Source organism: Dermacentor albipictus, chromosome 9 (assembly GCF_038994185.2).
Source record: "Dermacentor albipictus isolate Rhodes 1998 colony chromosome 9, USDA_Dalb.pri_finalv2, whole genome shotgun sequence".
NCBI lineage: Eukaryota > Metazoa > Arthropoda > Arachnida > Ixodida > Ixodidae > Dermacentor > Dermacentor albipictus.
The window spans coordinates 31,253,940-31,280,958 of NC_091829.1; the positions used below are offsets into that span (position 1 = coordinate 31,253,940).

Sequence of the window (27,019 nt, forward strand, 5' to 3'; positions counted from 1 at the left end):
ATGACACGATGGACACCCGGGCGCAGAGCCTCGACGGCGGCGTCGTGAAGGTCGACGTGCCCATGCACGAGAACGACACCACGCTTGGCAGCCAACGCATGCTGACAGCCGGCGGCTACAGGCCTTTGTGCAAGCACTCGGCGGTCATTCTGACTGCTGCCACACTTGCGTTCTCTGCGTTGATTATGCCATCGTTGTGAGGTTGCGCCGAGTCAGTAACGAGTCTTTCCTTGCCGGCATGCATTGAGTGTCTTTGCGTAGAATAAAGTTCTTGTGTTCCATAGAGGGTACGTGGACTCGTTTAGTGACGTGGCAGTACATGTGTAGTGAGGTCATTATCGCTATAAATTGCGAGGCAGATCCTGCATGCGAGAGCAGCGGCTGTGGCAAGAGTGCAAGGAACGTAGCCCACGATGCATAAAAATACTGACTTCTGAGAAGATAAAATAAGCTATGAAATCGCACATTACAAACAAATCTTCATGTTGCCTCGAATATTAATCTAAAAATAATTAAATATGCGCCAGCAATTACTGTGAATTCATGCCGCACGCGTCGTTTCTTGTAACGCCGTTAGCACACGGTAGCGCCGAGTCGGGTCGGCTTTGATCGAAGCTTTGCCTGGCCTTGCCTTGGCTTAAGCAAATAACTGGCTTGACGGCTTGACTTGGCTTCTGGACCAACATGGCGCCGTCCTGAGCGTCTGTCGCTCTTGTGCAGACATGCTGTAGCGCCGGTGTTTGTACGCTTAATTTCGTGATCAGGAAGCTACTAAATACTGCGATCACAATTCAAGTAACTGGCTTCTTCCGTGCACTGATAGTGAATTTATTTTCTGACACGATGTCTCTGCTCGAGTTTGAAACTCAAATGTTCTTGGACCTTCACAACGAAGACGGTCTGGTTATATTAGCTAAGTAAGCTGTCACTTTCTGTCATGTTCCTTGCCTGCTATGCGTTTTGCAACGAACGGTGAACGCTCAAGTTTTGCGCTTCTGTGGCTTTAGTGTAATGACATATTGCCATTATTTACGCAGGGGCCTTGGTATAGAGCGATTGCTGCTAAGTTTGATGAAAGTTCACAACGACCCCGGAAATCTTGTTTTAATATTGGGAACGACAGCCGAAGAAGAGGTAAGTGCCCGCGTTTATTCACTTTTGCAAAAGTTAGGTTGCCAGTGAACATCGTCTTGGTAAGTACTACCGTCGCTTGCGCTTCATGTTAGCACATAACCGCAATGGGCAGACACCAGCTAGCAGATTGCTGTAATGACGTAAATTTATTCTGCTTTCATTTTTTTTCAGGAATTTTTCATCAGCCAACTCCAAGCGGACAATGTAAACCCGCTCCCAAAATCGATAACTGCTGATTGCGGTACAAAGGAGAGGTAAGCAGAAACATCTCGTCTTCACAATAATGATCTTACGTTCTTAATGGCAACCAGTGAACGGTTCTTGGAGCTGAGTAGATGAGACGTCTCGATTCCACATTGAAATGAACCATGTTTTGTCTGCAGAACTGATGTGTACTTAGCTGGAGGTGTCCTTTTCGTTACGTCACGGATTCTTGTTGTCGATATGCTTATGGAGCGAGTCCCCATCGACCTCATCACAGGCATCATAGTGTATCGAGCTCACAAGTGAGTATTTCGTGTCAATTTTATTCGTACTGCTATCACATTAGGGTTCAATAATGCGAGTTCATTGAATATTTAAAAAAAAATCTATTTCAGGACGCTGGAATCGTGTCAGGAAGCCTTCATTTTAAGACTGTATCGACAGAAAAACAAGGTATGTGCTTCTTGAAAAAAAAAAAAAGTGTATCTGTTGTATGTGCTTATTGTGGGCATGAATATTTAGCCTTACTGTCTTTTGCTCTAGCACCAAATGTTGCATAATACTTTTCTTTCTATATATACAGATGAGAGAGAGAAGAATTAGAGGGACCGAAGGGCTCGATTTTTTTGTTAGTGACAATGATGTAATGCCAACTCACAATAAAGCCAAGACTAGGTTTCGTTGTCTGTTGATATCATATGGTTGTCAATATGTAAATAAGTTCTGGGAATCTCTGTAATTCTGCTTCAAGGCTGTCACGCAGAAAAGATGTTCGCCCAGCTCTCTACAGTGGATGTAATGAAAGCAAATCTCAGGGAGTCTCTTGAAATGCAATACATTGGGTTTCCTGTTCTTGCTTCTTCAGGAATTTCTTGTTTCCCTTTCTTGCACTGCGTTGGCAGATAGTTGGACGGCACATTTGCTATTCGCAAGAGCCCCCTTTGAACATAACTGATTTGCCCACAGAATTGAGTTGGTTTCTTTGTGGCTTCATTCAGTGTTTTAATACGTGCTTTATCTCCTCTGGGAATCACTAAAACATGGATGGGTGGTGGCTTATTCTGGATGGCTTGCAGAATGCTTCCTGAATTTTAAGCATTCGTAAACTTTGTTGCTTTGCAGAAAGGATTCGTGAAGGGACTCTCTGACAGTGCTATGGCATTCACCCATGGCTTCTCACAAGTGCAACGCATGATGAGGAATCTCTTTGTCAAGAAGTTGTTTCTGTGGCCAAGGTTCCAAGCCGACGTTATTGCATCCCTAGAGAAGAGAAAGGTGTTTTCTTTTATACAACATTAGAATGCTTTTTGAGAAAAATTGGGTTTTGTTGCTTTATCTTAGTATAGTGAATGTAATGCAACAGAGTGTAACATGAAATTGCCAAGTGCAGTACACTTTTATGTTGGAAGAGCTTTCAGTTTTATGATGGCTGTAATATCAATTCCTAGAAAGCAGGTGCCTGGTATGGCGCCACTTAAGCTAATGTTATCAGTATGGTAGACTTGCCAATAAGTGACAATAAGGAGAGGTGTAGCTATGGCCTAATGTTGGAAACACAACAATTTAAAGCTTATTTCTCTTCCTCTAGCAAAAATGTGCACATTTTTGCCAGCTGATGACTGTGCCAGAACAATTGGTTTGTAGACATCATGTTTGTCTATCCAGTCAACTCTGTCGCAGTGCTTTCAGTTTGACAGCAAAGAAGGCTATATTGTAGAGGAAAAAAAAAAAACAACTTGCTGAAATAAATAAGGTGCTTTTCTGTATTCCTTATTGCGATTCATAACCAGTAGCTTCATATGCTGTGTTCCAAGATGCGTGATGTAAACAAAATTTTGATGTCTCTACTTGTTCATGAATGCACACATCCCCTTTCTCATGTGACCTTGGTTACTTACTTTTCGTTGCATACCTAAATTTGTGTGCCTTAGCGTAAAATTTTCTATGGGGAATTTTGTTCTGATTCATGCTGTGAATGAGTGGTGTGCATCCTGCTTTTGTTTACTGCTAGTCGATCTTCTGTCAAATGTGAGTCTGACTTTGTACATGTTTGAGGGCTGCGCAAGCTCTACACAGTGAACTGTGACAAAAGGTTTCTTTTTGTTTCCACCTACGCAGCCAGAAGTTGTGGAGATCCGCGTTGGCATGACTCCTGCAATGAACATTATCCAGATGGCTATTCTGGATATTATTGCCAGCTGTGTCCGAGAAATAAAGAAATGCAATCCTTCGGTACGGTATGCATATGAGCTGCTTTAGTCAATTTCCAGAAATCAGTCCACTGCACATAAAATGTCTAAATTTGTAAATGAAGCAGTCTCATAGATGTTCGAAGACCTTGTCCTTTTACTCGCATAGGCGTCAGTTCTTTTTTCATATGCACACAACTGTTGAAATGTTACAGCTAACCATTAAGCATGGCTTTTGCAAAAGTTTCCAAATATGTCAATTTTTTATATTTTTTTGCTAAAATGCCAGCAAGATGCCATTGTTTAGTGCTCTGTGTGGAAATGATAGAGTGCCCGTGTTGTCAAATGTGTTGCATCTCAAAGCTCTGCCGCCAGAGCCATTGTATATGCAACTTATAAGTGCTGTGCGCTGCAACTGTTAGTTTTGCTAGAGTTGTGATGATAGTGCATGTACTTTGTGATGTTATCGCTCACTGCACTTAAGTTTTCTGATTTGAGGTGTCAAAATTATGGTGTAGAAGATGCTTACTGTAGATTGCTGCAATTTTTCAATTTCTGTGCTGGAAGTAATAATCATGTGTGAGAACATATAGCACTCAGAATTCTATGTGACACTGTTCTGTGCAGCATAGCTTGTCTAGTCGTTGCTGTTACATTATACAGTTGAACCTCAATAAATCAACACGTATACAACAAAATTATTGGCTGTAATGAAGTAAATCTAAAATAATTTTTTGGCCGATATACATGCATACGCTTATAATGAATATTGGTTGCACTGAAGGTATTTTCATGTGAGATGCGACTTCGTTATAACAACATTTCTGTAAAGGCACTTTACATCGTTTTATCTTGAATTTTTTCGGATTTCTGAGGCTATTGTTTTCATGCACATAGAAGACACCAGAACTGTTGGGTAAACAAGAACTGAAATTTGGACGAGTTTGGAATAATTCATACTTGACTTAAAGCGCAAAATATGAGGACATAAGAAGGAAGGCCAGACAGTATGAGCACTACTTCAAGCTAAAGTTTATTCTCGGAAAAACATGCCTATTTATTAGTCGACACAGATGAAAAGCAAAGTACATCATTGGTTGTAAAATTTAGCCGTGACATGGTGCTTTAAGTCAAGTATGAACATTGGGTATGTTTTGATCGCATTGTCTCCGAACATCTGCCATTATGCAAATCTACCTGTTTTGCTTGTACGCCATGTTTTTTGCAGCTTGACATGGAAGACATGACTGTGGAGAACACCATTGCAAGGTCGTTTGAAAAGATAATCAAGTTTCAACTTGATCCTGTCTGGCATCAGATTGGCCCGAAAACGAAGCGCCTGGTTTCTGACATCAAGACTCTCCGCACACTGCTACTGTGAGTTAGCAGCTCGTAAATCTGCACTGCTAACTTTGGCAAGGACTTTGGCTGTGCTTAGCATCAACTGAGAACATGTGCAGACATTTATCTAACTGTGCTGTACTTTATGGTGCGAGTTGTACAAACCTGACCATGGAGGTTACTGAACAAGCTTAAGCTTGTAAGGAAGCCAAGGACTACACTTTGAACCATGGAAAAGAAAATGACGGGCTTATTGTTAAGAGATAGAAAAAAATGTAGCAAGAGTTAGAGGTTGAATGCTGTGGGTAATATCCTAGTTAGGATTGTGATGAAAGGGTGTTGGGCAGGCCGCGGAATGTGTGAAGCAGGTAACCGTGGCAGATGTGGAAAAGGAGCTGTGAAAATCGAAACGATGGCAGGCGGAAGCACGTTAGGAGAGTCTTCATAAGAGGAGTAAAGCGCTAGCATTGGGAGCGTGAAATTTAGAGGGCATCCAACAATGGCAAGTGTGAGGTAGCAAAGCTGAAGGAAATGCTAAAAACTAAGGTTCAATGTGAAGGAACACGGGAATGCCGATTGACGACAAATTTGAGCTACCTATAGTACTAAACTGAGGCTGAGAATCTTTAAGCTCGGGGTGTTCAGTCTACTGCACGGAATTCAACTAGATTGTCTCAGCCTGTCCCTGTCTGAAGTTAATATGCTGACGAAACCACCTGAAATGCCCTAACTACCTCGCATTCGAAGTGTGTTTGCAATTCATTGCCACAATGGCAGGAAGGAGGCTTGGTGACCTTTTACATTGAAACTGAAATTTTTGCAGGTATTTGACACAACATGATTGTGTGACATTCTACAGCCTTGTCAAATCAATACAGTGAGTAGAACCTTTTGCTGCTTTTATGAAGGCAGTTACAATTAGCAACCTGTTCATTGCATTTGTCAAGCACTTACCATCTACTATGTAATTTTGCTTTTAATTACAGTTTGCTGTATTTTTTTGCATTGTTTAATAGTTATGTCATTGAAAACCAAATAATCTTATAGTGTGCTATCTTGCATTATTTCTTTTGCATGAAACTGTGGCAGCCTGATCACTGTGCAACCTTAGTGCCGACTACGCTGATGTGATGATGCTGATGATGCTGATGCGCATATCGGTGGTATGTCACATGACAACCACCTTGACAGCCTGCCTTCCATCTTCATGCCCAAAACTGCACTGCACTTTTAAATTGGTTGCACTAAAGAATATTTTGTTGTTTCATCAACTGCCTCGAAATTCAAGCGTTGTAGTGTAGTTATACCGTGTCGACAGTTATCCATTGAGATGGAAAGAAAAAAAAACATATAGATTTTTTATAAGGTGCAGCTCTCATGCTGATCAGTTTACTTACATGTATTTTGATTTTCGTGTATTTGTGATTTTCAGTGACAGTGCTGCAGCCACGACGCAAGTGTCTGACTGGCTTTTCTTGGATGCAGCAGAGACGTTGTATGTGGTAAGTCACATCGTGCTTTCTTCATTTATCCCCATCGATGGCAGTCACATTCTGATGAGGTCGCAATGCAAGAAGGCTCATAAACCTATAGTTAGGTGCACATAGAATGGTCAAACTTAGTCCTGAACCTCTAGTTATAGCATATTTCATAGCCTAATGTGTTGATATGAAATGTAGTATCCCATCAGTCAATGTCCTAATTTAGTTATTTCTTGTTTGGATGTTACATTCTCTCACAGCACTATAACTTGAGTGGCGACCTTGAAAAATAAAGGAAAAAGAGGTGTCAACAGAAATCAGTTGTTACCATATCATATCTTTGTTTCTACATATGTATGTCATTTAGTGTCCCCTTGTATATTCTACATATATGTATTAGCACGGCTGTATTCCTGCTTGCAACTAGGCTCCTTGCGACAAGGCTTTGGTTTGAAGCCTCACTGTAATTGTAGGGTCTCCTATATAGAAGCTGTAGAATTGGCGATTGCGCTGTGAATTCTGGGAATGCAGGAGGAAGTGGGGGAGATGTCAAAAACATTGAATAGGTGAAGAAAAACCTAAATACGTGTTTGTTAGCGTACGGTGTCAGCATATACCATGTAACATCACCGTGTTCAGTACTGATTCATGCCAGATTAGGATTATGCAGACAGATAATGTGAACATTGTTGGAAGTCTCCTAGAGATTCTTATTACTTCCGGTTTGCTGACTTGTGTCCACCTGGAAGTATTATGACATTTTTACTTCGTTAAACAAAGCTGTGATGCAGGCTAGCTGGTTTACAGTAAACACGTCATGAAATTTGGCAGCCAGTCTAGGACTCACGTCTTACATAAAGTGTGACTTTCTTAACATATTTGAAGTACTTTGGAGAATTCACTTGAAGTGCGTTGCATGCACTGCCTTGGAAAAAACAATGAGACAGTGCTGTGTCTGTCTCCTTCTTTGTCTGGTTTCCCATCATTTGCGCTGTTTTAATATCCCAAGGATGAAGTGATTTTCTGCGAACCTTGAGTACAGACACAGACGAGGGAGGGTTATTGTCATTGTGTTGCGTAAATCTATGTGCACTGTATCTTAACATTGCAGCAAGCAAAAGCCAGAGTATACGGCTCGGAAAAGCGGCCACGCAAGGATGACCAAAAGTCGAAAAGCACTGACAAAAAAGGTGAGCCTTAAGGCCTTTTTTTTCTGTCTTTGCTAAGAAAAACTGAAAGCAAGCTCTTACGCTTGAAAGAATGAACTTATAACTGGCACTTGCGGGCGTATTGTTGTCTTAGAAATGAGGCATTTGGCAACGTCACACTGGGGACAACAACATGGGGCAACTGTGGTGAGCAGGAAATGTGCATGCACATTAAAACCTCACCAGGTTTGGAAATTGCAGACAGACAGGCACAGTGCAGAGATCGTGCACTGACAATCACGTGTGCAAAGTATCAGACTGCCCTACGGTGTGTGAGCAGCTCAAGTTCAAAGGAAAGCCCGGATTCTCTTCCTCTCAGGGACCTAGCTTCCTGCTGGAGAATCGAGGTCACACGCTATAAATGCCTCTATGTAAGATGTGCTGCCTGCGATGTCACCAATTATAACATGTGACTTTTATAAATCGTTCAAGGCAGACCGCATAAACTGCCATTGTATGTGAGCTGCGCTGCAGGAAATGAAGGAAAGGTGAAATAAAAAGGAGTCAGTGCTTGTGATGGGAACGTGATGCGGTTCCTCGGCTTCGGTGTGGGAGAAGACAGGGAAGGAATTTTGCTTGTACGTAGATGCTAGTCAAGGCAGAGGGAGAGAGTGTGCATGTTGGCAATGAAGCTTGCCCCCTTGGCAGATTGGGGACGCAACATTTCAATTCCTTCGATCTCCTCTAACAATAAACCTGTTTGAAAAATTCTTGCAGTAAAATTACCCCTAGATGGCATGATGGCATTTTGTAGAAGTTCCAGTGTATAACCAAACTTTCAGGTAGTGTTTGGCGAGAGGCCCTTTAAAGAAGGCAGAGGTTCAGAGGAAGATGGAGACGAAGTGTGTCATGTTCACTTTTGATTGCGATTAGGCCTGATCCAGATCGAGCTTGATTGGGATTGAGTGCTGCTACATGGTTGCTCTCGATCGTGACTTTGCTTGATCTGGATACAGATAATTGCGATCCATGCATCACTATCGCGCTCCTCGATAGTGATTGTAGGCTGACGGCCATGTAGTTCTGAGAGTTGCAGATGATCGGCAGATGATAATAGCCTTACCCACAATACTAAACAAAATAATATTTTCTTAAAAATTAAAGGAACTTTACATTACAATTTTTACAGCATATCAGACAAATTTCATAAGTGCTTTGAATCCACTAACAAGATCTGGTGCACTCAAGCTCTTTCCATTGAACTGTGTGACAGTGATCATTGTTGATCATGATCAAGGAACTCGATCCAGATAGGGCTTGACTGCGATCGAAAGTCGCTGTGTGACACTGGTATAGCAGTGGCTGAACTTTGGAAGCCTCAGGGGAAACCTCAAAAGAAGCTGCCAAGGAAAGCAGTTATTTCCATGAAAAAGCCAAGTCCCCTTGTAGAAACGTTGGCTTCGTGTTTAGGCTTCCTTTGTTCAGCAATGGTGTTGTATAGTTTTGAAGAAGTAAACATGGGCACTGAGCGACTGGGAATAGTAAATTAAACCACCTTGCAGTGGACCCATCTTTCCAACCAGAGCACAGCCCGAAATGGGCTGCACTCTCTGAACTCTTGGCCGAGACAAGACAAGAGAACAAGGAGCGCGGAGACCTCAACACTGTTTTGATTGTGGCTGAGGATGACCGGACGTGTGGTCAGCTCTCAGAGGCAAGGTTTCCATTGTCATTATTGTCAGCTTCTTGATTAACCACAGCCCACGTTTATTAAATGCTTCTTAGCTGCTTCTCGAAAAGCTGTTGAGTTTGGAATTGCTATGGTAATATATTATTGTGGTAATGACGTAGCAGATGTGTTTTGAAACATTCAGTTGCAATTCAGCAGTTTTCACTGCATAACTTATTTTGTTTGGGTTATTTGTGCTTGTTTCGTGGAATTGCTATGGTAATATATTATTGTGGTAATGACGTAGCAGATGTGTTTTGACACATTCAGTTGCAATTCAGCACTTTCCACTGCATAACTTATTTTGTTGTTTGGGTTATTTGTGCTTGTTTGTGCTTTCTGTGAAATTGTGCACCGGGGCACTGCGATAGTCTGGATAAAATGAATGCAAAACACTAGCTTGGGCAGCAAATTGTGCATGAGGGAACCTACTCAGGCTCGTTGTTTCGGCAAGGTTAATTGTTTCACTGCACCAGATGTTCATGCTGTTGAACAGTATGGTTGAAGAGTTGAGCAGTTTGCATACCTTCTGCACATATCAAGCGAATATTCTAATAATACAAGTATACTTGCTAGGTCCTTTTACACTTATTTTTAATGGGCATAAAGGGATAAAAACTAAGCGGCAGATTGGGCTTGGTAATTGGTGATTTATGATTGTGCTATCTGTGTATCTTTCTTTTACATTGTGCCCTTGTGTGTGCCATCTTGTTTTATTTGGTAAAAAAGGCTGAAAGTGTTGAGCCCTATCCACATACCTTTCCAATTTACATGACAGTGCTTTCAGTGGAGGACGCTCTGAAAATGGAGTCTTGATTGAAATAAAGTTTTGTCTCTCTCTCTTTTCCAAAGTCCTTTAGTGTTCATCTTTAAGGAACTATACCATGTTGTGTGTACTTAAATATTCGCTGCCATACTTGGTTGATAATATGTATAGTACTACAAACATCAGTCCTTTTAATTAAGGAGTCAGAGATCTTCTTTTTTCTTTTCAAATCTTTGTTCTTTGAGTTAGAAAGCTGAAAACTTGTAAATATGTAGCTTTATGTGCTTATTTTTAATATAAGGTATATTTTTATTTATCTTGTGTGGTTCTAATTTTACACAAGTTCTCATTATTTAATTCTCTGAAAAGATTTGCGAGATATCAGTTCCTCATATCTCGTTAAACAGGGCGTCAACGGCGTCCACACGATTAATAGAATCTAATAAGCCCAACGTTACTTGTCACTCAGTCTACCCAAGAATAAAAGTCGTGAGACTTCGAAGTTGGCACTCAGATCAATCTTTCGTATTTAATTTTTTTGCTGTGCACAAAAATAGTTTGGGCAAGAGCCAATACATTTGAGGTTACATCAGTTCAGCACAATGGTTCACAATGTCTGTGGCATTCCGCTGCTGAGCTCAAATTTGTGGGTTCGGTTACCAGCCACTGTGACCACATTCTGATGGGATCAAAATGTAAGAACACTCGGGAATTTAGATTTAGGTGCACGTTAAAAAACCCCGGGTGTTTGAAATTCATTAGAGCCCTCAGCCACAGTATCTCTCATATCCAGATCTCTTGTTATAAGTCCAACCTCATAACTTAATTAAAATAATAATTCATGCGTGTCTTGCTCTATTGTAATTTCAGCAGGGGTGTATGAGTATCAATATTTTCGAATGCGAATCGAACATGAATACTTAGCTTTATCTCTAATTGAATATCGAATAATGATATGCACATGAATTTATTAGTAAGTTGGGCTGGTTTGTTATGCTGGAACATAGCAACTGCATTGACAATGTTAAAAACTAGACTAGTAAGCCGATATACTTAAACATCGTGTATCTGGCTCATGCTAATTTGGAAAATTTAGTAATTCCCTCTAGCTGTCCTTACTAGCCTGTGCCTTATTGTACCGCAATAAATGCCCGTAAACGCAACGACATTTGACCGTGCGCTAGTGGTCACTCATCGCGCTTTGTGTCGAGCAATAAGCTCAAAATTAGGGGTGGCTCTGGAAAAAAAAAAAAAAAATTGCATACTCGCGGTTCGCAAACCCGTGTGCCCCTTGCTACTGAGGCTCGCTTTGCCGCAAAGTTTAGACGTTTAGTGGCCAAGCGTGCTTTACAGGCGAAATTTTGCTAGCAGCACGAAATCGCAAAATTTAGCGCAAAATCGCCACAATATTCATAGATTAGATAAAAAAACAAATGCTGAGAACCGTGTTTTCTCCCGCACAGCCAGCAATACATTCGATTTGATTCAAATATTTGTATCCAACCGTATATTCAAACATTTCTGAATATTTATTTTTGAAACCGAATACGAATTTGAAGAATATGATATTCGACAATATTGGAACTTTTTGCCATATTCGCACACCCCTAAATTTCAGTACTTATTCACTTCCTATTACGTAATTTCAAAATTTTGTGTGCATTGCCAGTTCAAAGTGCTTTATGCTCAGTGTAAACATTGTTACTTCTTACACTGAAGGAATTTGATTTATGTTAAAATTTTCTTTTTATTTTACAGTACCTTTGCTCCGGTGCCGATTCTGTACTTTACAACCTCTACCGCAAGGCTGTTGGGGACAAAGACGGCATACAGCTTCCACCCCTGGGCCGCGGTGATGACGACGACCACGAAGGGCCTGGAAAGCGGAGGAAGAAGACAAAGAACTCATCACATGGACTGAGCGAAGAGAAAAAGAAAGGAAATCAAGACTCAGAAATGGTATTGCCCGAGGGGCCACTCTTGTTTCTGTCTTGAAAGCATAGGTGCGGCAAGGGCCTTCTGCCATGCCACAATATTCGTGTGGCGACACCTAATGACAAATTTCATTACAGTTTTAGTCTCACACGAGTAGGAGCTATGCGTGTGCAAACATCTTTTGGGCTCAAACTGCCCAAGTGCACAGTGTAGAAAGCCTCCTCACGTTTTATAGATGCATGCTAAATTTAGGCACTTGTTTTGTGTGCCCTATATATTTGACAGGCTCCAAAATGCTGCTCAGTTTTACTAAACGGGCATTAATTTCATTTCACAAGAACACTGATAGGAAACAACAGTAACGAAGAATGCTGTGAAGTGATTGCACATCAAAGTAATGCAAAGGTGCAGTATGCAGACCGAACGAAAGCATGGCTCACCCTTCTGGCTTGTCTTGGAAAAACTTGGCTGCACTAGCATTAATTCAAACTTTTGCATATGCAAGACTGTAATTGTTCAAGATGTGTGGTGTGCGACACGTGTGGAGTTTTTGCATTGGCAGCATGTGCACAGATTCTGCACGCATGAAACTATTGGTTGATCTGGAGCAGCTACCTCAGTGCATGAGTGATTGCTTGGATCACAATTGGATTACAGATATCCAAATCTGCCAGAAAAAGACAAAGTGCTCTGTGTTGGATCACAGCAAAAATTATGAATTGCAGCTGGTACCTAATTTCCTTCTTATGATATTCCTTTAGTTCATGTATTTTAAAACTTGCAGTTAAATTTGTGCCTCATGGTGTGCCAAAGAGAGATCATGTACAGTGAAGTTTGATATTGTGCCACTCGTGAGATTATCGACAGCGGAGGAAATTGACCCAGAATGATCTGTGAAAAGCAAATTACCGACCATGGGACACACAAAAAAGGAGAAAAAACAACCCTGCTCCAGATGAACCAGTGAAGTTAAATATATAGCCAGAGTGATAGATTACACTGTTGAAAATCTAACAGTGGGCCAGCATCACCAAGAAAGTTGCAGTTAAGATGTCAGATTTCTTGGAAACAGTGTTCTCATGATTGACTGTGATGCCAGCATGCACAATCATTATATTTTCACAATTTATCAATAGTCTTTAGCGGGTATTTCATGCCAAGATAGAGTCTCTAAGAAAATTGCATTTAAAGGTGTCAGATTTCTTCAAAAACCATCGTCTTATGATTGACACACCAGCGGGTACATTCACTATTTTGTCACCACTTAATAGTCGTTATGTAGACCTCTTAATGATTCGAGTAGTATTAGCACGTATATCTGCTCTGCATGTTTATTCTGGGAGAAAAACCTTATTCATATTTTTTTTTATGTTGACAACCCACTGCGTGTTGCTGCATGTAATATTTGTAACTGTAGTCCGTTAACATTGGCATCAAACGTTTTTGGCATGTGGTTCCACAAGAAAGCCTACTTGTAGTCCAGGTTTAGGTTGCAGCAAGCAAAACAATGCAACACTATGCTGGTTGCATAGATTTGTGCAGATAGCAAAACAGAAATCCAGGTTGTGTGCCCAGACTCTGGAAGTATTCTGCTTCTCCTCAGATACCGTGTTCCGTAAGCTTTCGACGTCAACTGTACATATGGCATAGCATACCTTGCGTGGATTTAGTATGGACAAAAATTGTTGCTGTAGCACAGATTGAAAAAGAAAATTCTCATCACTACTTTGACAGTATATAATATAAATAAAAGCTCTCTGAATGCCACACAGGCCATTCATGACGTGAGCTGCTGCTGAGTTATTAGTCATTGCATGGAAACAGCGCAAACCTTGTAAGGTTGCACAACACTTTGTTTTGCCATTTTTTGCATCATAAAGGAAGGATCTGACATGACGGAAACAGAGACTGAGGGAATGGAATCGCCACCCGCCTTTCCCAACACGATTTTCCACCCGCTAAAGTCTCCAGAATTCGCTCTGCAGCAGTTGCTTCACTCTGTTGAGCCAAAGTACATCATCCTGTACGATGTCAATATTGCGACGGTGAGAGAAATTGAGGTGAGTTAGTGCAGTAGAAAACGGTTTGACGGTTCGTCATTGTTCTCGATTACTCCAATGAGATGGGGCATTTTAGCATACCTGCCAACTCTCCTGAATTCTTCATAAACTTTATGAATTTACAAACACTGCATCAAGTTTTATGAAAAATTATTTCTGTCTGTGGGAATGTATTGCATGTTGGTCGCCATACCTTCTATTGCAAGTTTTGTGGTGGTGAAAAGATGCAATATGGGTACTTGCTTCAAGCAAGTTTATGCAAACAAGTTCTTGAAGTAGGTGAAATTAGCAACTGCTATAGAATAGTAAGCTGTTGGGCTAGTTGGTTTGACATGATTTTTGCAAAGGATAGTGCAGAAGCGATGTGGAAAGAAGGAGTGTCTTTCCTCACCAGATCTCCTTTTTCTGCAACACTTATGCGCTCCACTTTGCAAAAATTATGGCAACTGCTAAGTTGCTGAGAAGGTCACATTGATCTAGAAACAGTCACGTTTGTGTCCAAGATGTGTGCTCACGGCTAAAAAAAAAAAGTGCATGAAATCGCCGTTTCCCTTCCCTGCTGCCACAGAATTTTACAAATTGTATGTTCACAGTTTGGCAGGTGGGGTTTTAGTCATGTTCTTTGGCACTCTCTTTGTTGAGGAGTTGCTTCTAGAAAAACATATCTCTAATTGAGTGCTTTCAAGCAGATACCGAGAGTGCCTGGTTATGACTTTCTTTTTTTGTGAAGTAGGGCTGGAGATTTAAAGAAATGTTCAAGAATAACACGGTAACATTTAGCCATGATAAGATAGGATGGACTGCAAGGTTGTAAGTTTGATTTCTGGTTGTGGTGTCCTTCGAGATGTGAGGGCATGATACAATTGAAAAAAAAGTGCCCCTTTGAGATGTCAGCCTTATCATTGGTAGAATGCATATAAGCATGTATGTATGAGATTTTTGGAGTCTCGTAGTCAAACAGGACTAAGGCTGAGGAAGATAAAAAAGCATATATAAACATGTATATTCGAGGCATGCTTGTTCATTGCAGATGTACCAGGCCACCAGAGCGAAGGAAGTGCTACGCGTGTACTTCCTTATGTATGAGGATTCTATAGATGAGCAACGCTACCTCACTTCTCTTCGCCGAGAGAAGGATGCCTTCGAATTTCTCATCAAAGAAAAAAGTGTAAGTGCGTGAGCTTCTATTACTCGGGGTAGAGTCAGTGAAGTGTGTGCCTAGATAATGGGAAGCAGCTGAGGGCTTAAAATTATCGCTGTGGAAATGCAGGTATTAATGAAGGACATAGTTTTTAAACTTATAATCAGTAGTACAGCAATCGAGGGGTGAGTGAGTGAGTGAGTGAAACAACTTTATTTGGTCCGCTATAGACGTAAGCAAACTCAACGTCACCTGGCTAGGCCCACTCGGGGACCATCAGGTGAAACCTGACAGCCCTCTTGCGAGCCCTCTGGAGTGCCAGGATTTGAGAGGTCTGATCCTGGGCCCTAATTAGCTTCATCATTTCCTCTTGGTCGAAAGGGGGACCGGCAGAGGTGCAGCCCCACAGGACATGTTCGAAGTCCACATAATCACCACACAGGGGGCAGTCCGGGCTTGGGAATCCAGCAGTAGAAAATTCTCACTGTATTTACACACCAGAAATCCCACATGCTTCTGTCTTTTCAGTAACTCACTCTATCCTTCTAGGCCGAAAATAACTTCTCCATTCGGATGTGTATGCTTTAATCTACCCGTGTGACCGCACCCTTCCCCATGATCCTTTTAGCGTGAAGGAAGTCTCTCCCTAGAGACTGTAGGCTGGGGCAGCCCATATACTTTAAGCCTGAACTCCCATACCTGAATACCCTTTGAGCCGTACAAAGTGTTCCATTCTAGCATGTACAGCAGATGTCCAATATGCATTCATCTCACTCTGCCCGTGAAGGACAACTACATTGTAAATTGTAAACAAACTCTGCCAAGTTATGAAATGATAAAGCAGACAGTCATAAATGTTGGCTCATGAAGAATAAGTTCGACAAGCCACTGCTTTGAGTCTTACATCAGAAGGGTTTTAATTGCCCGTTAATCACGCAGGGTGGGTAGGTAAGCTATGGCATTTGTGTGCTCTGTAAACTTTTGCAGGGGAAAGCAGTATCTCTGGCCTCCTTGTGTTGCGAAATTCATGTTTTGCTTCGAAAGAGGGTTATCAACAGTGGTTTAGAAAATTACGGTGGTTTAGCTGAGTGGGCTGTGGTGTTCTGCTGCTTGAGGATGAGGTCAAAGGTTCGATTCCCAACCATGGTGCCCACATACTTATGGGGTTAAACACAAAAACGCTCATGTACGTATATTTAGCTGCACAACAGAAAACCTCAGGTGGCTGAAATTAACCTGAGGCCCCCCACAATGGTGTCTCTTATCGCATGTGCATTACTGTGGGACTTTGAACCCTGTGATTCGGCTTGATTTTGCAGATAATGGTGATACCAGAGGAGCAAGACGGGAAAGGAGAGTACCACCCTGACCTGGTGGATGACGTTGGAAAGTCGAATGAGCCAGCCAGCTCGCGGAAGGCGGGTGGCGCAGTTGTCCCCGTGTCAACATCCCGCAGGGTAGGTTTCTGCAGCGGGTCGGAAAGTCACACAACTAGCATTGCTCAAAGGATAGGAGTGCTTGGTGATGCCCTTGGGTGTTTAATTTCTGAAGTGTTTCCTGATAGTCATGTTTTTATTGGGGTCTCTAGATATTTCGGAATCTCTCTCACTATTGCCATAGTTCTTCGATACTTTTCTTAACTTTTCTTGCTGAAAAGATCCTTGCTACGTGAAGATGCCATCAAATCATTGATGTCAGACTGACTTTGATATAGTGTGGGTGTGAAATTCGAATAAGTGGAACTTCAGCCTTAATTTTCTCTTTTAATAATCAATCGTTCTTTCGCTGAAAAAACATAGTTTTGAAACAGTGAGCCATGGCTGTGTGTTCCTCTGTAGCATGTCTTAAGGCCAGTCCAGTCTTAAGTGAAATACTACATACCCTAAAATACCGTGGAAGCGCCCACCCTACTTTCACTGAAATTGGGTTATTCGGGATATGATTGCTTGTCCGGTCGAAGCAGTAAAAACCAAGGTTCCGGCCAACGTAAATCTTTGAGGCAGAGCTACGGTGGCTGCGGAATCGAAGAAAGCATGCTTATTTTCAAATGGTAAATGATGGGGTACACTGGCGCCTTACTCATCGTCACCAAACACAGCGAACGACTCTTCCGAGTCGGTGCAGAATAGGAGGTCAATGCATTCGTCGCTGACCCTCATGCAAATTGAACAGACCTGCGTGAATAGCGACTTCGTGCACGCTTTATCAAGTTGTGTCTCAAGAAAGCCTTGTGGCTAATAGGTTTTCTTTCAAGGACTGTTCGTTGTCACTCTGCATTGTCTTCACCCCCATCGATCTTTCCCTTTCCACTGCAAGGAAGTGAATATTCCCATCATCGCCCCTAGTGGTCTCATAGCGACTGTAGTGCGGTGAATATTTCCGCTGATGCTGGCACTTTGGAGGGGATGGGCGCCTAACACATAATTTTCAGAATTGTGCAGTTTTGGAAGTGTTAATACTGTGCACTTGTGCGAAACTTGGCACTTCCGCGGTATTTTATGGTATGTGCTTCACCTGGCTACTGTGCACACGAGCTGTGGCTACAAGCCACAGCTCATGAGTTCCTGCTTAAAAAGAGAGTGAAAGGAGGTTTATTTAACTAAACGAAAAAGGTCGGCCTGATCTAAAACTACTTGAGCCTCTATAGGGTCCTTCACAACCAAGAGTCTAGTAGCATGTTGCTCACTAGTTCTAAGTAGAGTGCGGATAGCTACTGAGAGGAATGTAGTATCATGCCACAAGAAAGCAATGCGGCAATTACTGCATCATACGAGGAAGTGTAGGAACACAGCTGGTAGGGACAGGGACATGATTCGAGATATTGTTGCTCGTGGAACTAAAAAATTCTGCCATGCAGTTGTCTGGTACTTGTGACCATATTGTAATGCAGTTTTGTGTGTCCGTGTTTCTCAGGTGTTTTTGTTTTCTCTTCTAGGTCATTGTGGATTTACGAGAGTTCCGCAGTGAACTGCCTTCTCTCATTCACAGGCGAGGAATCAGTGTTCAGCCAGTCACCATAGAGGTAATGCAGGACTGCTTCTGCAGCAGCAATCTGCATGAATTTGTTCGTGGCTTCCTTGCACACACTGAAAAGTCTTAAATTGATTCAGATGTACATTTAACCCTCGATATAAAAAACTTCACTGTAATGAAATTCTTTATATAACAAAGTATTTTGCTGTTTATAACTTCTTGTCCATAGAACGCCATGTATTTGGAACCTCAATAACAATGAAGTGTGTTTACACACTATTTCAATATAACTAAATTTGACTAGTGCCACGAAAGAATACCGAGAAAGTAATTGAAAGCTTCCGCAGAGGGTGAAATGGTTGAATTACAAGTGGCCATGCACCATGTTTTAGAGATAACCTGCCGCGTGTGCAAAGTGTGACCATGCCTTGACGGCATGGAATCATGTGCACTGCAGATTGTGTAATCTCGAGTTTCAGAGACTCGTTGAAGTGAGACACAGGGGAAGTAATAACTCCTCGCTGCCGCCGCTTTTTATGATAGTGTCATCCTACTACCGGCGACACTACTAGCTGCGGAGGTGGAGTGGACGCGAAAGCGTGGCAGGCTTCGCTTCGCACTATTGATGTGAAGATATCGTCGACACGGCATGAAACCCTAACCTTTGTTGCCGATTCTTTTTTCTCATGCAAGCTTGCTTTTACAATTGCCCAATAATTGAAAAATATTGTGGCCTCTTCCATCTAAGAAAAATTTGTAGGCAACTGTACTTATTTGCATAAAAAGTCAAATTTCAGTGTAACGAGATTTCAATATGAAGAAGCAAATTGTTGATTTTCCTGACTTCATTATATTGAACCTATAACTGTACTTTAAAACTAGTAAAACATTTAGTATTCTACATTGAAGATACTTAGGGCAAAAGCTCATTCCCCACATAAACTTCCCGCCATAATTGAATGCGACTGTGAGCAGTTGTATGTTACCAAATGAATAAACATCTGTTCCACACGTTCATTTCACTAATCTGTGAAACTCAACCATACCATTGGCCTTCTAAAAGATGAGGCCATCAAAAATTATGCACCTAATGAAAAAATTGATCACCGTCATCTGCTTTACATGCCATCTTCCATGTTGCACCATTCCCTGCAAGGTTTTTGAGACAAGGGGATAACCATGGAAACTGTATGTTGTCAGTAGTACCAGGTATACTGTGACACTGCTTGAACCTCACTGTAGACCTGCAGATTAGGCTACATTGTTATTGTGCGGTACACCTCCCCTGCCCCCCCCCCCCCCACACACACACAAAAGAAAGGTGGGCTGCGTTTTGGAAGACTTAACAGTATTCTTTTCTTTTCTTTCGTGAAATAAAAAAAAATGTGTGGTATGTGTTAATGTTAAAGGCATAGAGGCACAGAGAAGATGGCCCAGTTTTTCTAGTACCCACAAATTTTTGCAGAATTTCTGAAGGATCAGCTATTTTTCAGGGGTATCTCATTCCTTGTGTAACATTGCAAACTCTTATTTGCCCCATATGTATGACGTATAGAAATATGTATTTCAAAGGCAGTCACGAACAATAGCTAAAGTCCCCCATGTCAGCCTTTTTTCAAAAGGCAGGTCATGACAACATGGGCAGCACTGTCACCTGCTGCAGCCTTCCTAAACCAGTTCAGCATTGGACCCTTGTGATAGTAAAGTGCAAGAATATTTGCAATGCTGCATGTTTTTCACCTTGTTTCTTTGCACATGTTTTAAGATCAATTTCTTAAGAAGCAATTTGACAGTTGATACTTTGCAAAACTTGGCTGTTGCAATAGGAGCAGTTAGCAGGAATATGACTGCATTTGTTTATTTAACGAAAGCAGTGCAGATGCATTCAGGAACTTGAGTTACTAGCCTGCTTCCTTAGTTTATGCGGAAGTCAGCACTTTAACACGATCACTGTGGTGTGTCTCATGGATGGGTTATGGTCATCATTCTCCCAGTGCAGTTGTGCAAGGCTTTCCTGTAGCGCGCAAGCTACAGCTTTGCTAGAAATCAACAGAGGGGAGAGAAGATCTCGTTACTCCTGGTTGGACACATTATGGCAGCAGCGTTCTGGAACTTGAGAAAGTCTCAAAGGAGTACGGTTCCTCAGTGTCTCCACTGGTCAATCACAACACGCCAAAGCGATGTGACTCATTAGTGGGTCATGACATACAGGAATCGGGATTTCAAAACGTGCTTTCATAGCGAATGTTAAGAATGTTGAGAGTATATTCTTTGACACTCCTTCTTCATGGGGCATTTGGAAGTTCTTGTCGAAGTGTTTGTGAGTTTTTGTGCAGCACATTTGAGTGCCTGTACACAGGTATTATTAAGCCATATTGATTTGGTATCAACATTGCCTTTCCATTTCATCTTAGGTTGGTGATTATATTTTGACACCGGAGATCTGCGTTGAACGCAAGAGCCTCAATGATCTTATCGGGTCCCTGAACAACGGGCGTCTGTATAACCAAGCACAGGCAATGTGCCGTTACTACAAGCGTCCCGTTCTCCTTATCGAGTTCAATCAGAATCAGCCTTTCTGCCTTCAGGTGAGTTAGCTGGAGATTTATCATATCATTCTAAATGCTTAATTGATGAACACTGGTAGGTTCTTTAAAAGAAATGGCTCTTTTGCTCGGCTCTTTGCTGTTTTACAAGAACATTTTGCAGGATTTCACGTGTGCATTATATACAATAAGGTCATTGCAATAACTGTGTTGACGCCTTGCTACCTCAATGAAAAGCTGCGCATCTATCCGATGGGCTTATTTACGGTATAGCTCCAGCTGTGGTGGGGAAGCTGTGAATGGGATTGTAATATGATGTCCATGACATTGCAGGAATACTTCTTATACTTAATTAATTGTCATCATTATTAACTGAAACAGGTGCACTGTAAAGCACATTTTGCACGCTCCACTGGTGTGTCTTTATGTGTACCAGAGTTAATGCACTGAAAGTGAAGGCCTTAAATGAAAACAAAGCATATTGTATATTGCTTGCACCACGGGAAGAAAGGCTGACAATGCTGCATCCTTGGACTGCAGGGCAAGCACTTGCCATCGTCAGAGTCGACCTCGCAAAATTTCGTCTCGAAACTGATCCTGTTGACGATGCACTTCCCCCGCTTGCGTCTGCTCTGGTGTCAGAGCCCATATGCCACAGCCGAGATCTTTGACATTCTGAAGGTGAGAGAACTAGGGGTTCTTAATTCCCACACTAGGATTCATTTCCTCCTCAATTATGGAAGGAAGTCTGTGAAAAGGGACTTCCCACATGCATCAAACATGTGTATACTTTGTGGTGGCATTACATGGTAGACCTAACTGATCAGTATGCTTGATATAGCTGAAAGTTGAAAACTGAATTGGATTGTCTAAAACCTGAGTACACCAAAGATTCGTGCATCAATAATTTCTGCTTGCAAGGAACTGCTTTCTTCAGGTTCCATTTGTCCACTTTAGTGATCTTTTAATACACATCTTTGCTGTTACAAAGAAATCCTTAGAGATAAAATGTGCCTATCATCAGCATATGATGGATAGGCTATAAAACTGAGTGCTCAGGTTTATGTGTCCATAGCATTAGTAGAAGAAAGTATGACACGAAAGATGATATAAAGATATAAAGGTTGTTACAAGATTGATGGCAAAAACAAAAGAAATTAGAACTTGTGCATTTTCTTTTTACTGAACTCAATGTGGGTAAGGGACCATAAATACAAGGTACATCAAATCATCTGCTGGAACAACTACATGATATGTTCCTTTCTTCTTAAATTGTTCTCAAACTGGCATGCAGTTTCAACACATGAACTAGCCGCTAGGCAGAGAATAATTTGCTTCCTTACATAGTAAATTGTAACAGATTTGCATTTTACTTTCCACTTCGCTTCATGCACCATTGCGATGTTATTTGTGCTATGCATTACTTGCTGCATTCATCTCGCTTGCACTGTGGTCTTGTACACATATTCCAACTGCAAGCTGTCAAGTTGCATGGTACGCTGTAAGGTGCAAGGAAGCAAACTACTCGCAGGACAGGGGCCATGTTCTTGATCAGACCCATTCAGTTATGTCACTTTAGTCGATTTGCTAGGTCGGCACAAGCGTATGTGATGAATTCAATGGAACACCTCCCATCAGTGCTAATTTGATGTTGCATAGTTCTGGAGTACACACCTACGGGGCAGAAACCTGGAGGCTTACGAAAAGGGTTCTACTTAAATTGAGGGCTACGCAACGAGCTAGGGAAAGAAGAATGATGGGTGTAACGTTAAAGGATAAAAAAAGAGCAGATTGGGTGAGGGAACAAACGCGAGTTAATGACATCTTAGTTGAAATCAAGAAAAAGAAATGGGCATGGGCAGGACATGTAATGAGGAGGGAAGATAACCAATGGTCATTAAGGGTTATGGACTGGATTCCAAGGTAAGGGAAGCGTTGCAGGGGGTGGCAGAAAGTTAGATGGGCGGATGAGATTAAGAAGTTTGCAGGGACGACATGGCCATAATTAGCACATGACCAGGGTAGTTGGAGAAGTATGGGAGAGGTCTTTGCCCTGCAGTGGGCGTAACCAGGATGATGATGATGATGATGAGTTCTGGAGTGCATAGAGGGGATGGCCATGTAGTGTGAGACATTGCACTGGAGAATACGTCAAATGAAAGTGAAAGTGTCCCCAAAGGTTATTGGTTGATCAGGGATACACAAACAAATAAATGTGGCTGACTGTTGAGGTCCTTGTGTTTCTTTTGCCAGCACGGGAAGGAGGAACCGACTGTGGCAGAGGCACAAGCAGTGACGGAAAAGGAGCTTCAGGACAGCGGCAAGTCAAGTGACAAGTACAACCCTGCTCCACAGGTATGTAGCACTGTTGCCTTTTGCATGCTGCTGCATTCGCAGCTTAAAGTGATAGGCAGATATGTAGGTAAAAATATGCATAGGTACATAGACAGATAGATTTACTGGTTGGTTAGACTTATATGTTGCTCAGTGCCACTCAAGTGACCATTTAATATTGTTTCGGGGCAAAATAAACGTTGAACACGGCGCAAGCGGGCCATTCCGGCTGACGCGATAGTGGACTACGTCACTGCGAGCGCTTCTTGACATTGGCTCGATGCGAGAATTGCATACACAGTGGCCGAACGCGGCGATTAGCAGAATGGCACTGCGTTGAATATGTCTGCCTTGTCGGTACAAAGTTTTGGGTTCACAGGTCTACTTGAAATGATAATGCAATGTGGACCAACGGAACTGCAACAAAAGCAGTGCGTGTCTCGTCAATTGCGAAAGCATGTGCGAAGGTCGGGTTGATTAGCCGGCGATAAGCATGCAGGTTGCGTTGGATACATAGCTGTCAATTTAACCTACAGCTGTGATCTCAGGACCGATAACTTATAAGCTGCCCATATGAGCTGCAAACATTCTGCAATGGCCTGTAGCGCAGCTTGCATTCGCCAGCGTTGAATTTTCGTCACAGTCACACACCCTTGGCCGTTGGCGACTAAAGTTACAGCTTGGCGCTGAATCGACACAGATCTATCTGCAGCAGTCACATACAACTTGGAAAGCCGATAAACCATTTCACAAACGAAAACAAGTGGACGGGATTGCAAAAAAGTTGTACACACCGTACGGCGGCTTCTTGTTCCTGATGCCGTTTGTAGATGTACATCTGTATTTTCTTGTAATTTCGAGCAACCCATCACAAGACTAGCTTTGGATTTACACGGCCGGCGTGGAAGTGTCTCGAGGATGTCTATAGTCATTTGCAGTAATCGCTTATTGCGTGCCGCTCATTGCCCGATGTAGGGCTGCTAACTTGAGGAAAATTTCCCTGATTTAGGTCACTTTTCTGGTTTACGTGGGAATAAGGGAAATCTTCCAAGCTTTAGGGAAATCTTATACTCCGTATTTAGCAGGAATTTTGTAGGTAATCTACATTTTTTTTTTCCTGAGATAACATTGAATAATAGAGGCTATAGCTACGTTTGGATTATTCCCTCCAGCTGTATGGCAGTTTGTGGGGCATTCATCTGGTAACACTGGAGCACTCAAACGTTTTTCTGCAAAAATGTTGGCACGCAAGAAAGGAGCGTATTGCACTAACAAGTGAAACCCCGTCTTTGGCTTAGATAAAATGCAGCTCATCAGAACATGGTACTGCTTTAATAACTTTATGAGCACTTTTTACTATAGTAGTCAACCTAAAACAAAATGTGCATAAAGTGCTAATAAAGTTATTAAAGGTGTACCATGTTCTGATGGGGCGCATTTTATCTACGCCAAAAATGGGGTTTCATTTATTAGTTTGGATCTCCAGGTAACACTTCACCTCGCCAGATTTGCTTTGGCCACAATTTTAGCCAGAAGCAACAATTTTTGCAAAATTTACGTGAGGCTTAAAGGTTATATATTTATGTTTCTCATCATAAAAATGGAAGTGATGAAGAAAACCACGAATATTTAGTATACATTATTATTTGGGCAAGTGAAGGAAATTTCGGCAGAAATAGGGAAATTTCAGTCGTCTGGTAAGGAAATGCTCACTTTCCATGTTATCAGCCCTGGCTTGATGACAGTACCACATTTGCATGTTCCTGCATAAGAAATGCCTTGGGCATCACCGCTGACGTGCTAGGAGATGTCATAAGTGACTAGTGGCCATCCCCGAACGAGAATCCTGACAGTTCACGTGTGGTTTTTGTGTCTGATGATGAACAAGTGCATTGATTTAATAATTTGTATGTTCTGTAGTTAACTGCATAGAATAGTTCTTTTTATCAGTTTTATTCATCTCAAAACCAGGGGTCAACCTATTCCAGTTCTTACAGTATTCCAACTGGTCAATACTAATCAGAAGCCTTCCACACAATGGCACCTCTCATAGCTTGTATGTTCAGTAGCTTTTGAACATTATTTGCAATCAATTAGTCAATCAGTCTTGTAGTTCGTGTCTGGTATGGTACAGCCTAACTTGCTTTTCCACCAAAAGAAGCTTTTGACTGCAATACCAGCTACAATGCCTAAAGCTATTTACATTTGTTTCCAGGATTTCTTGCTTCATCTGCCTGGGGTCGGCTTGAAGAACTACACCGCACTGATGCGCAAATTCACAAGTCTTGCAGACATGTTCAAGGCTTCAGAGGAAGAGTTGTCATCGGCAATGGGGAACGCAGCCCAAGCCAAGGCCCTTTGGGACGCCATACACAAACCCATTGAGCAAAACCCACAGAAACCAGTGCCCCAGCGGAAGTTCCGGAAGAAGTAGCCCCGGCTTTCTATTTAAGTGTGTACATAGTGTATATATAGGATGGCTGGTGAAGTTGCGCAATGCATGTTCAAGTGGCCTTAGGTACTGGTTGTATCAAAATGGCATTGCTGCTGAATGTTGAAAAAGCTTCTGCTGAGTGGGACACAACATGTTGAATGTTCATAATGTGCATATGCATGTAGCCGTCACATTGGCTTAGCTCTCATGGAGCCAGCATTGCGACTCCATACCATCTCCACAGTGTGTGTTGCTTGCCTTTTGACATTTACAATCAACTTAATTACGGTGGGACCACTGTGAAAGGGAACACTTGACTTGCATTTAGGACCTTAAAAGGACACTATAAAAGAAAAACATTAGACTGATAAAGTGTTCTTTAAAAACTCTCCCTTGATTAATTTTGCAGTAAGGGGTTGTAAAATTTGCTTATGGAACATTCAACTGGTTCCTACAGTGCTCCAACACAGTTTGCAGTGATGCAGAGCTCTCTCGAGGTTGGAGCAAGAGGAAGCTTGCCCTGAGCCAAATGTTCAGCTGCTCTCATAGCAACCAGAAGAGCCATGTGATTAGGATTATGCCGGATCTTGGTTGGGCTCCCAGCTCAAACGTGAGAGCTCCTCTGAAGCACTCTGCGCTGGAGTGCAACGCTCTGAACAAGAATTTCTCTCAGCTGAATGTAAATGGCATTGTGAGAGCGCTCGAAAGTGACCAGTCGAATGTGCCACAAGGGCAGAACTGAAGATTGAAATTTAAAAGAGAAACTCCAGCACTGCTACATCAGTTTGAGGTCAAGGATGTCAATGCATTTTCCTGTACTGGGGCTGTTGTGGCAATGTGAAAGTTCTTGGAATTTGCAAAATTCGATCTCTGGCTGTTTTAGAACAGTGTACATAGTTCGTCTATACTGATAAAAAACAAGTTAATGAAGCTGAGTAGACGGCATCAAAATCCATGTCCTCACGGCAACCTGGTATGGGAACTTTAGAAGTCTTCTCTTACCAGGACCAGCCTAGACATAGCAATGCATCTTTGTAAGTGGACCTGTTTACTGGTGCAGCTATGGATTCTTTAACAGGCATCTTCACCTGGGCTTCATTTCTTAGCCATGTGAATAAAGAACTTCCTGTGAAGCTTTGTTCTTGGATATTTGCATGGCCAAATCAATACAATTAACCAGAACTGTCATCGCTACTGTTGTCATTGTGTCCGGACTGCCTTCCTTTTTGCCTCAGTGATAGTGTTAAATGTACATGGAGGATCAGCTGACGAACAAGTTCTCTCAGCTCTGCTACAGCAGCATGTCAGGATGTCGACGCTGGAAAGTAGGAGTGATTTGGGGCTTGTTACTTGATGGTATTGGGTCCAGCAAAATTACTAGCACTCTGAACGATAAAAAAAAAAAAGAGGCTCATTGTGTAACAACAAAATGGTAAGGAGAACTGACAATTCTGAGCTTATCTCAGTGATTGCTAGCTGAGAAGCGAGGACACAGAAATAGGCAAGTTTGTTCTTTAGACCAAAATTTAGGCATCTTAGAGGTTTGTTGCACCGAAAGGGTACGTAACAAATGTACTCTGTAGGAGTGTGTATTTCACATTTTA

The 27,019-nt window shown here is 42.0% G+C and overlaps 1 protein-coding gene across 1 annotated transcript; it reads left to right on the top strand.

Moving 5' to 3' along the window:
- The first annotated feature begins 663 nt into the window (after positions 1-663).
- Positions 664-26,560, top strand: mei-9 (DNA repair endonuclease XPF mei-9). Its single transcript, XM_065445243.2, has 21 exons — positions 664-917; positions 1,038-1,134; positions 1,306-1,388; positions 1,518-1,640; positions 1,734-1,791; positions 2,461-2,613; positions 3,457-3,570; positions 4,756-4,904; positions 5,692-5,745; positions 6,301-6,370; positions 7,461-7,539; positions 9,060-9,211; positions 11,751-11,951; positions 13,808-13,987; positions 15,018-15,155; positions 16,448-16,585; positions 18,064-18,150; positions 20,516-20,689; positions 21,188-21,328; positions 22,901-23,002; positions 25,197-26,560. Exons 1-21 carry the CDS (start codon positions 844-846, stop codon positions 25,413-25,415), a joined length of 2,586 nt encoding a protein of 861 aa, XP_065301315.1. The 5' UTR covers positions 664-843; the 3' UTR covers positions 25,416-26,560.
- The last annotated feature ends 459 nt before the right edge of the window (positions 26,561-27,019 follow it).

Coding starts and splice junctions, on each gene's coding strand:
- mei-9 (XM_065445243.2), top strand. CDS start 844: ATGTCTCTGCTCGAGTTTGAAACTCAAATGTTCTTGGACCTTCACAAC. Junction 6,371..7,460: donor CAGCAGAGACGTTGTATGTG/GTAAGTCACATC, acceptor TTAACATTGCAG/CAAGCAAAAGCCAGAGTATA. Junction 20,690..21,187: donor ATCAGCCTTTCTGCCTTCAG/GTGAGTTAGCTG, acceptor CTTGGACTGCAG/GGCAAGCACTTGCCATCGTC.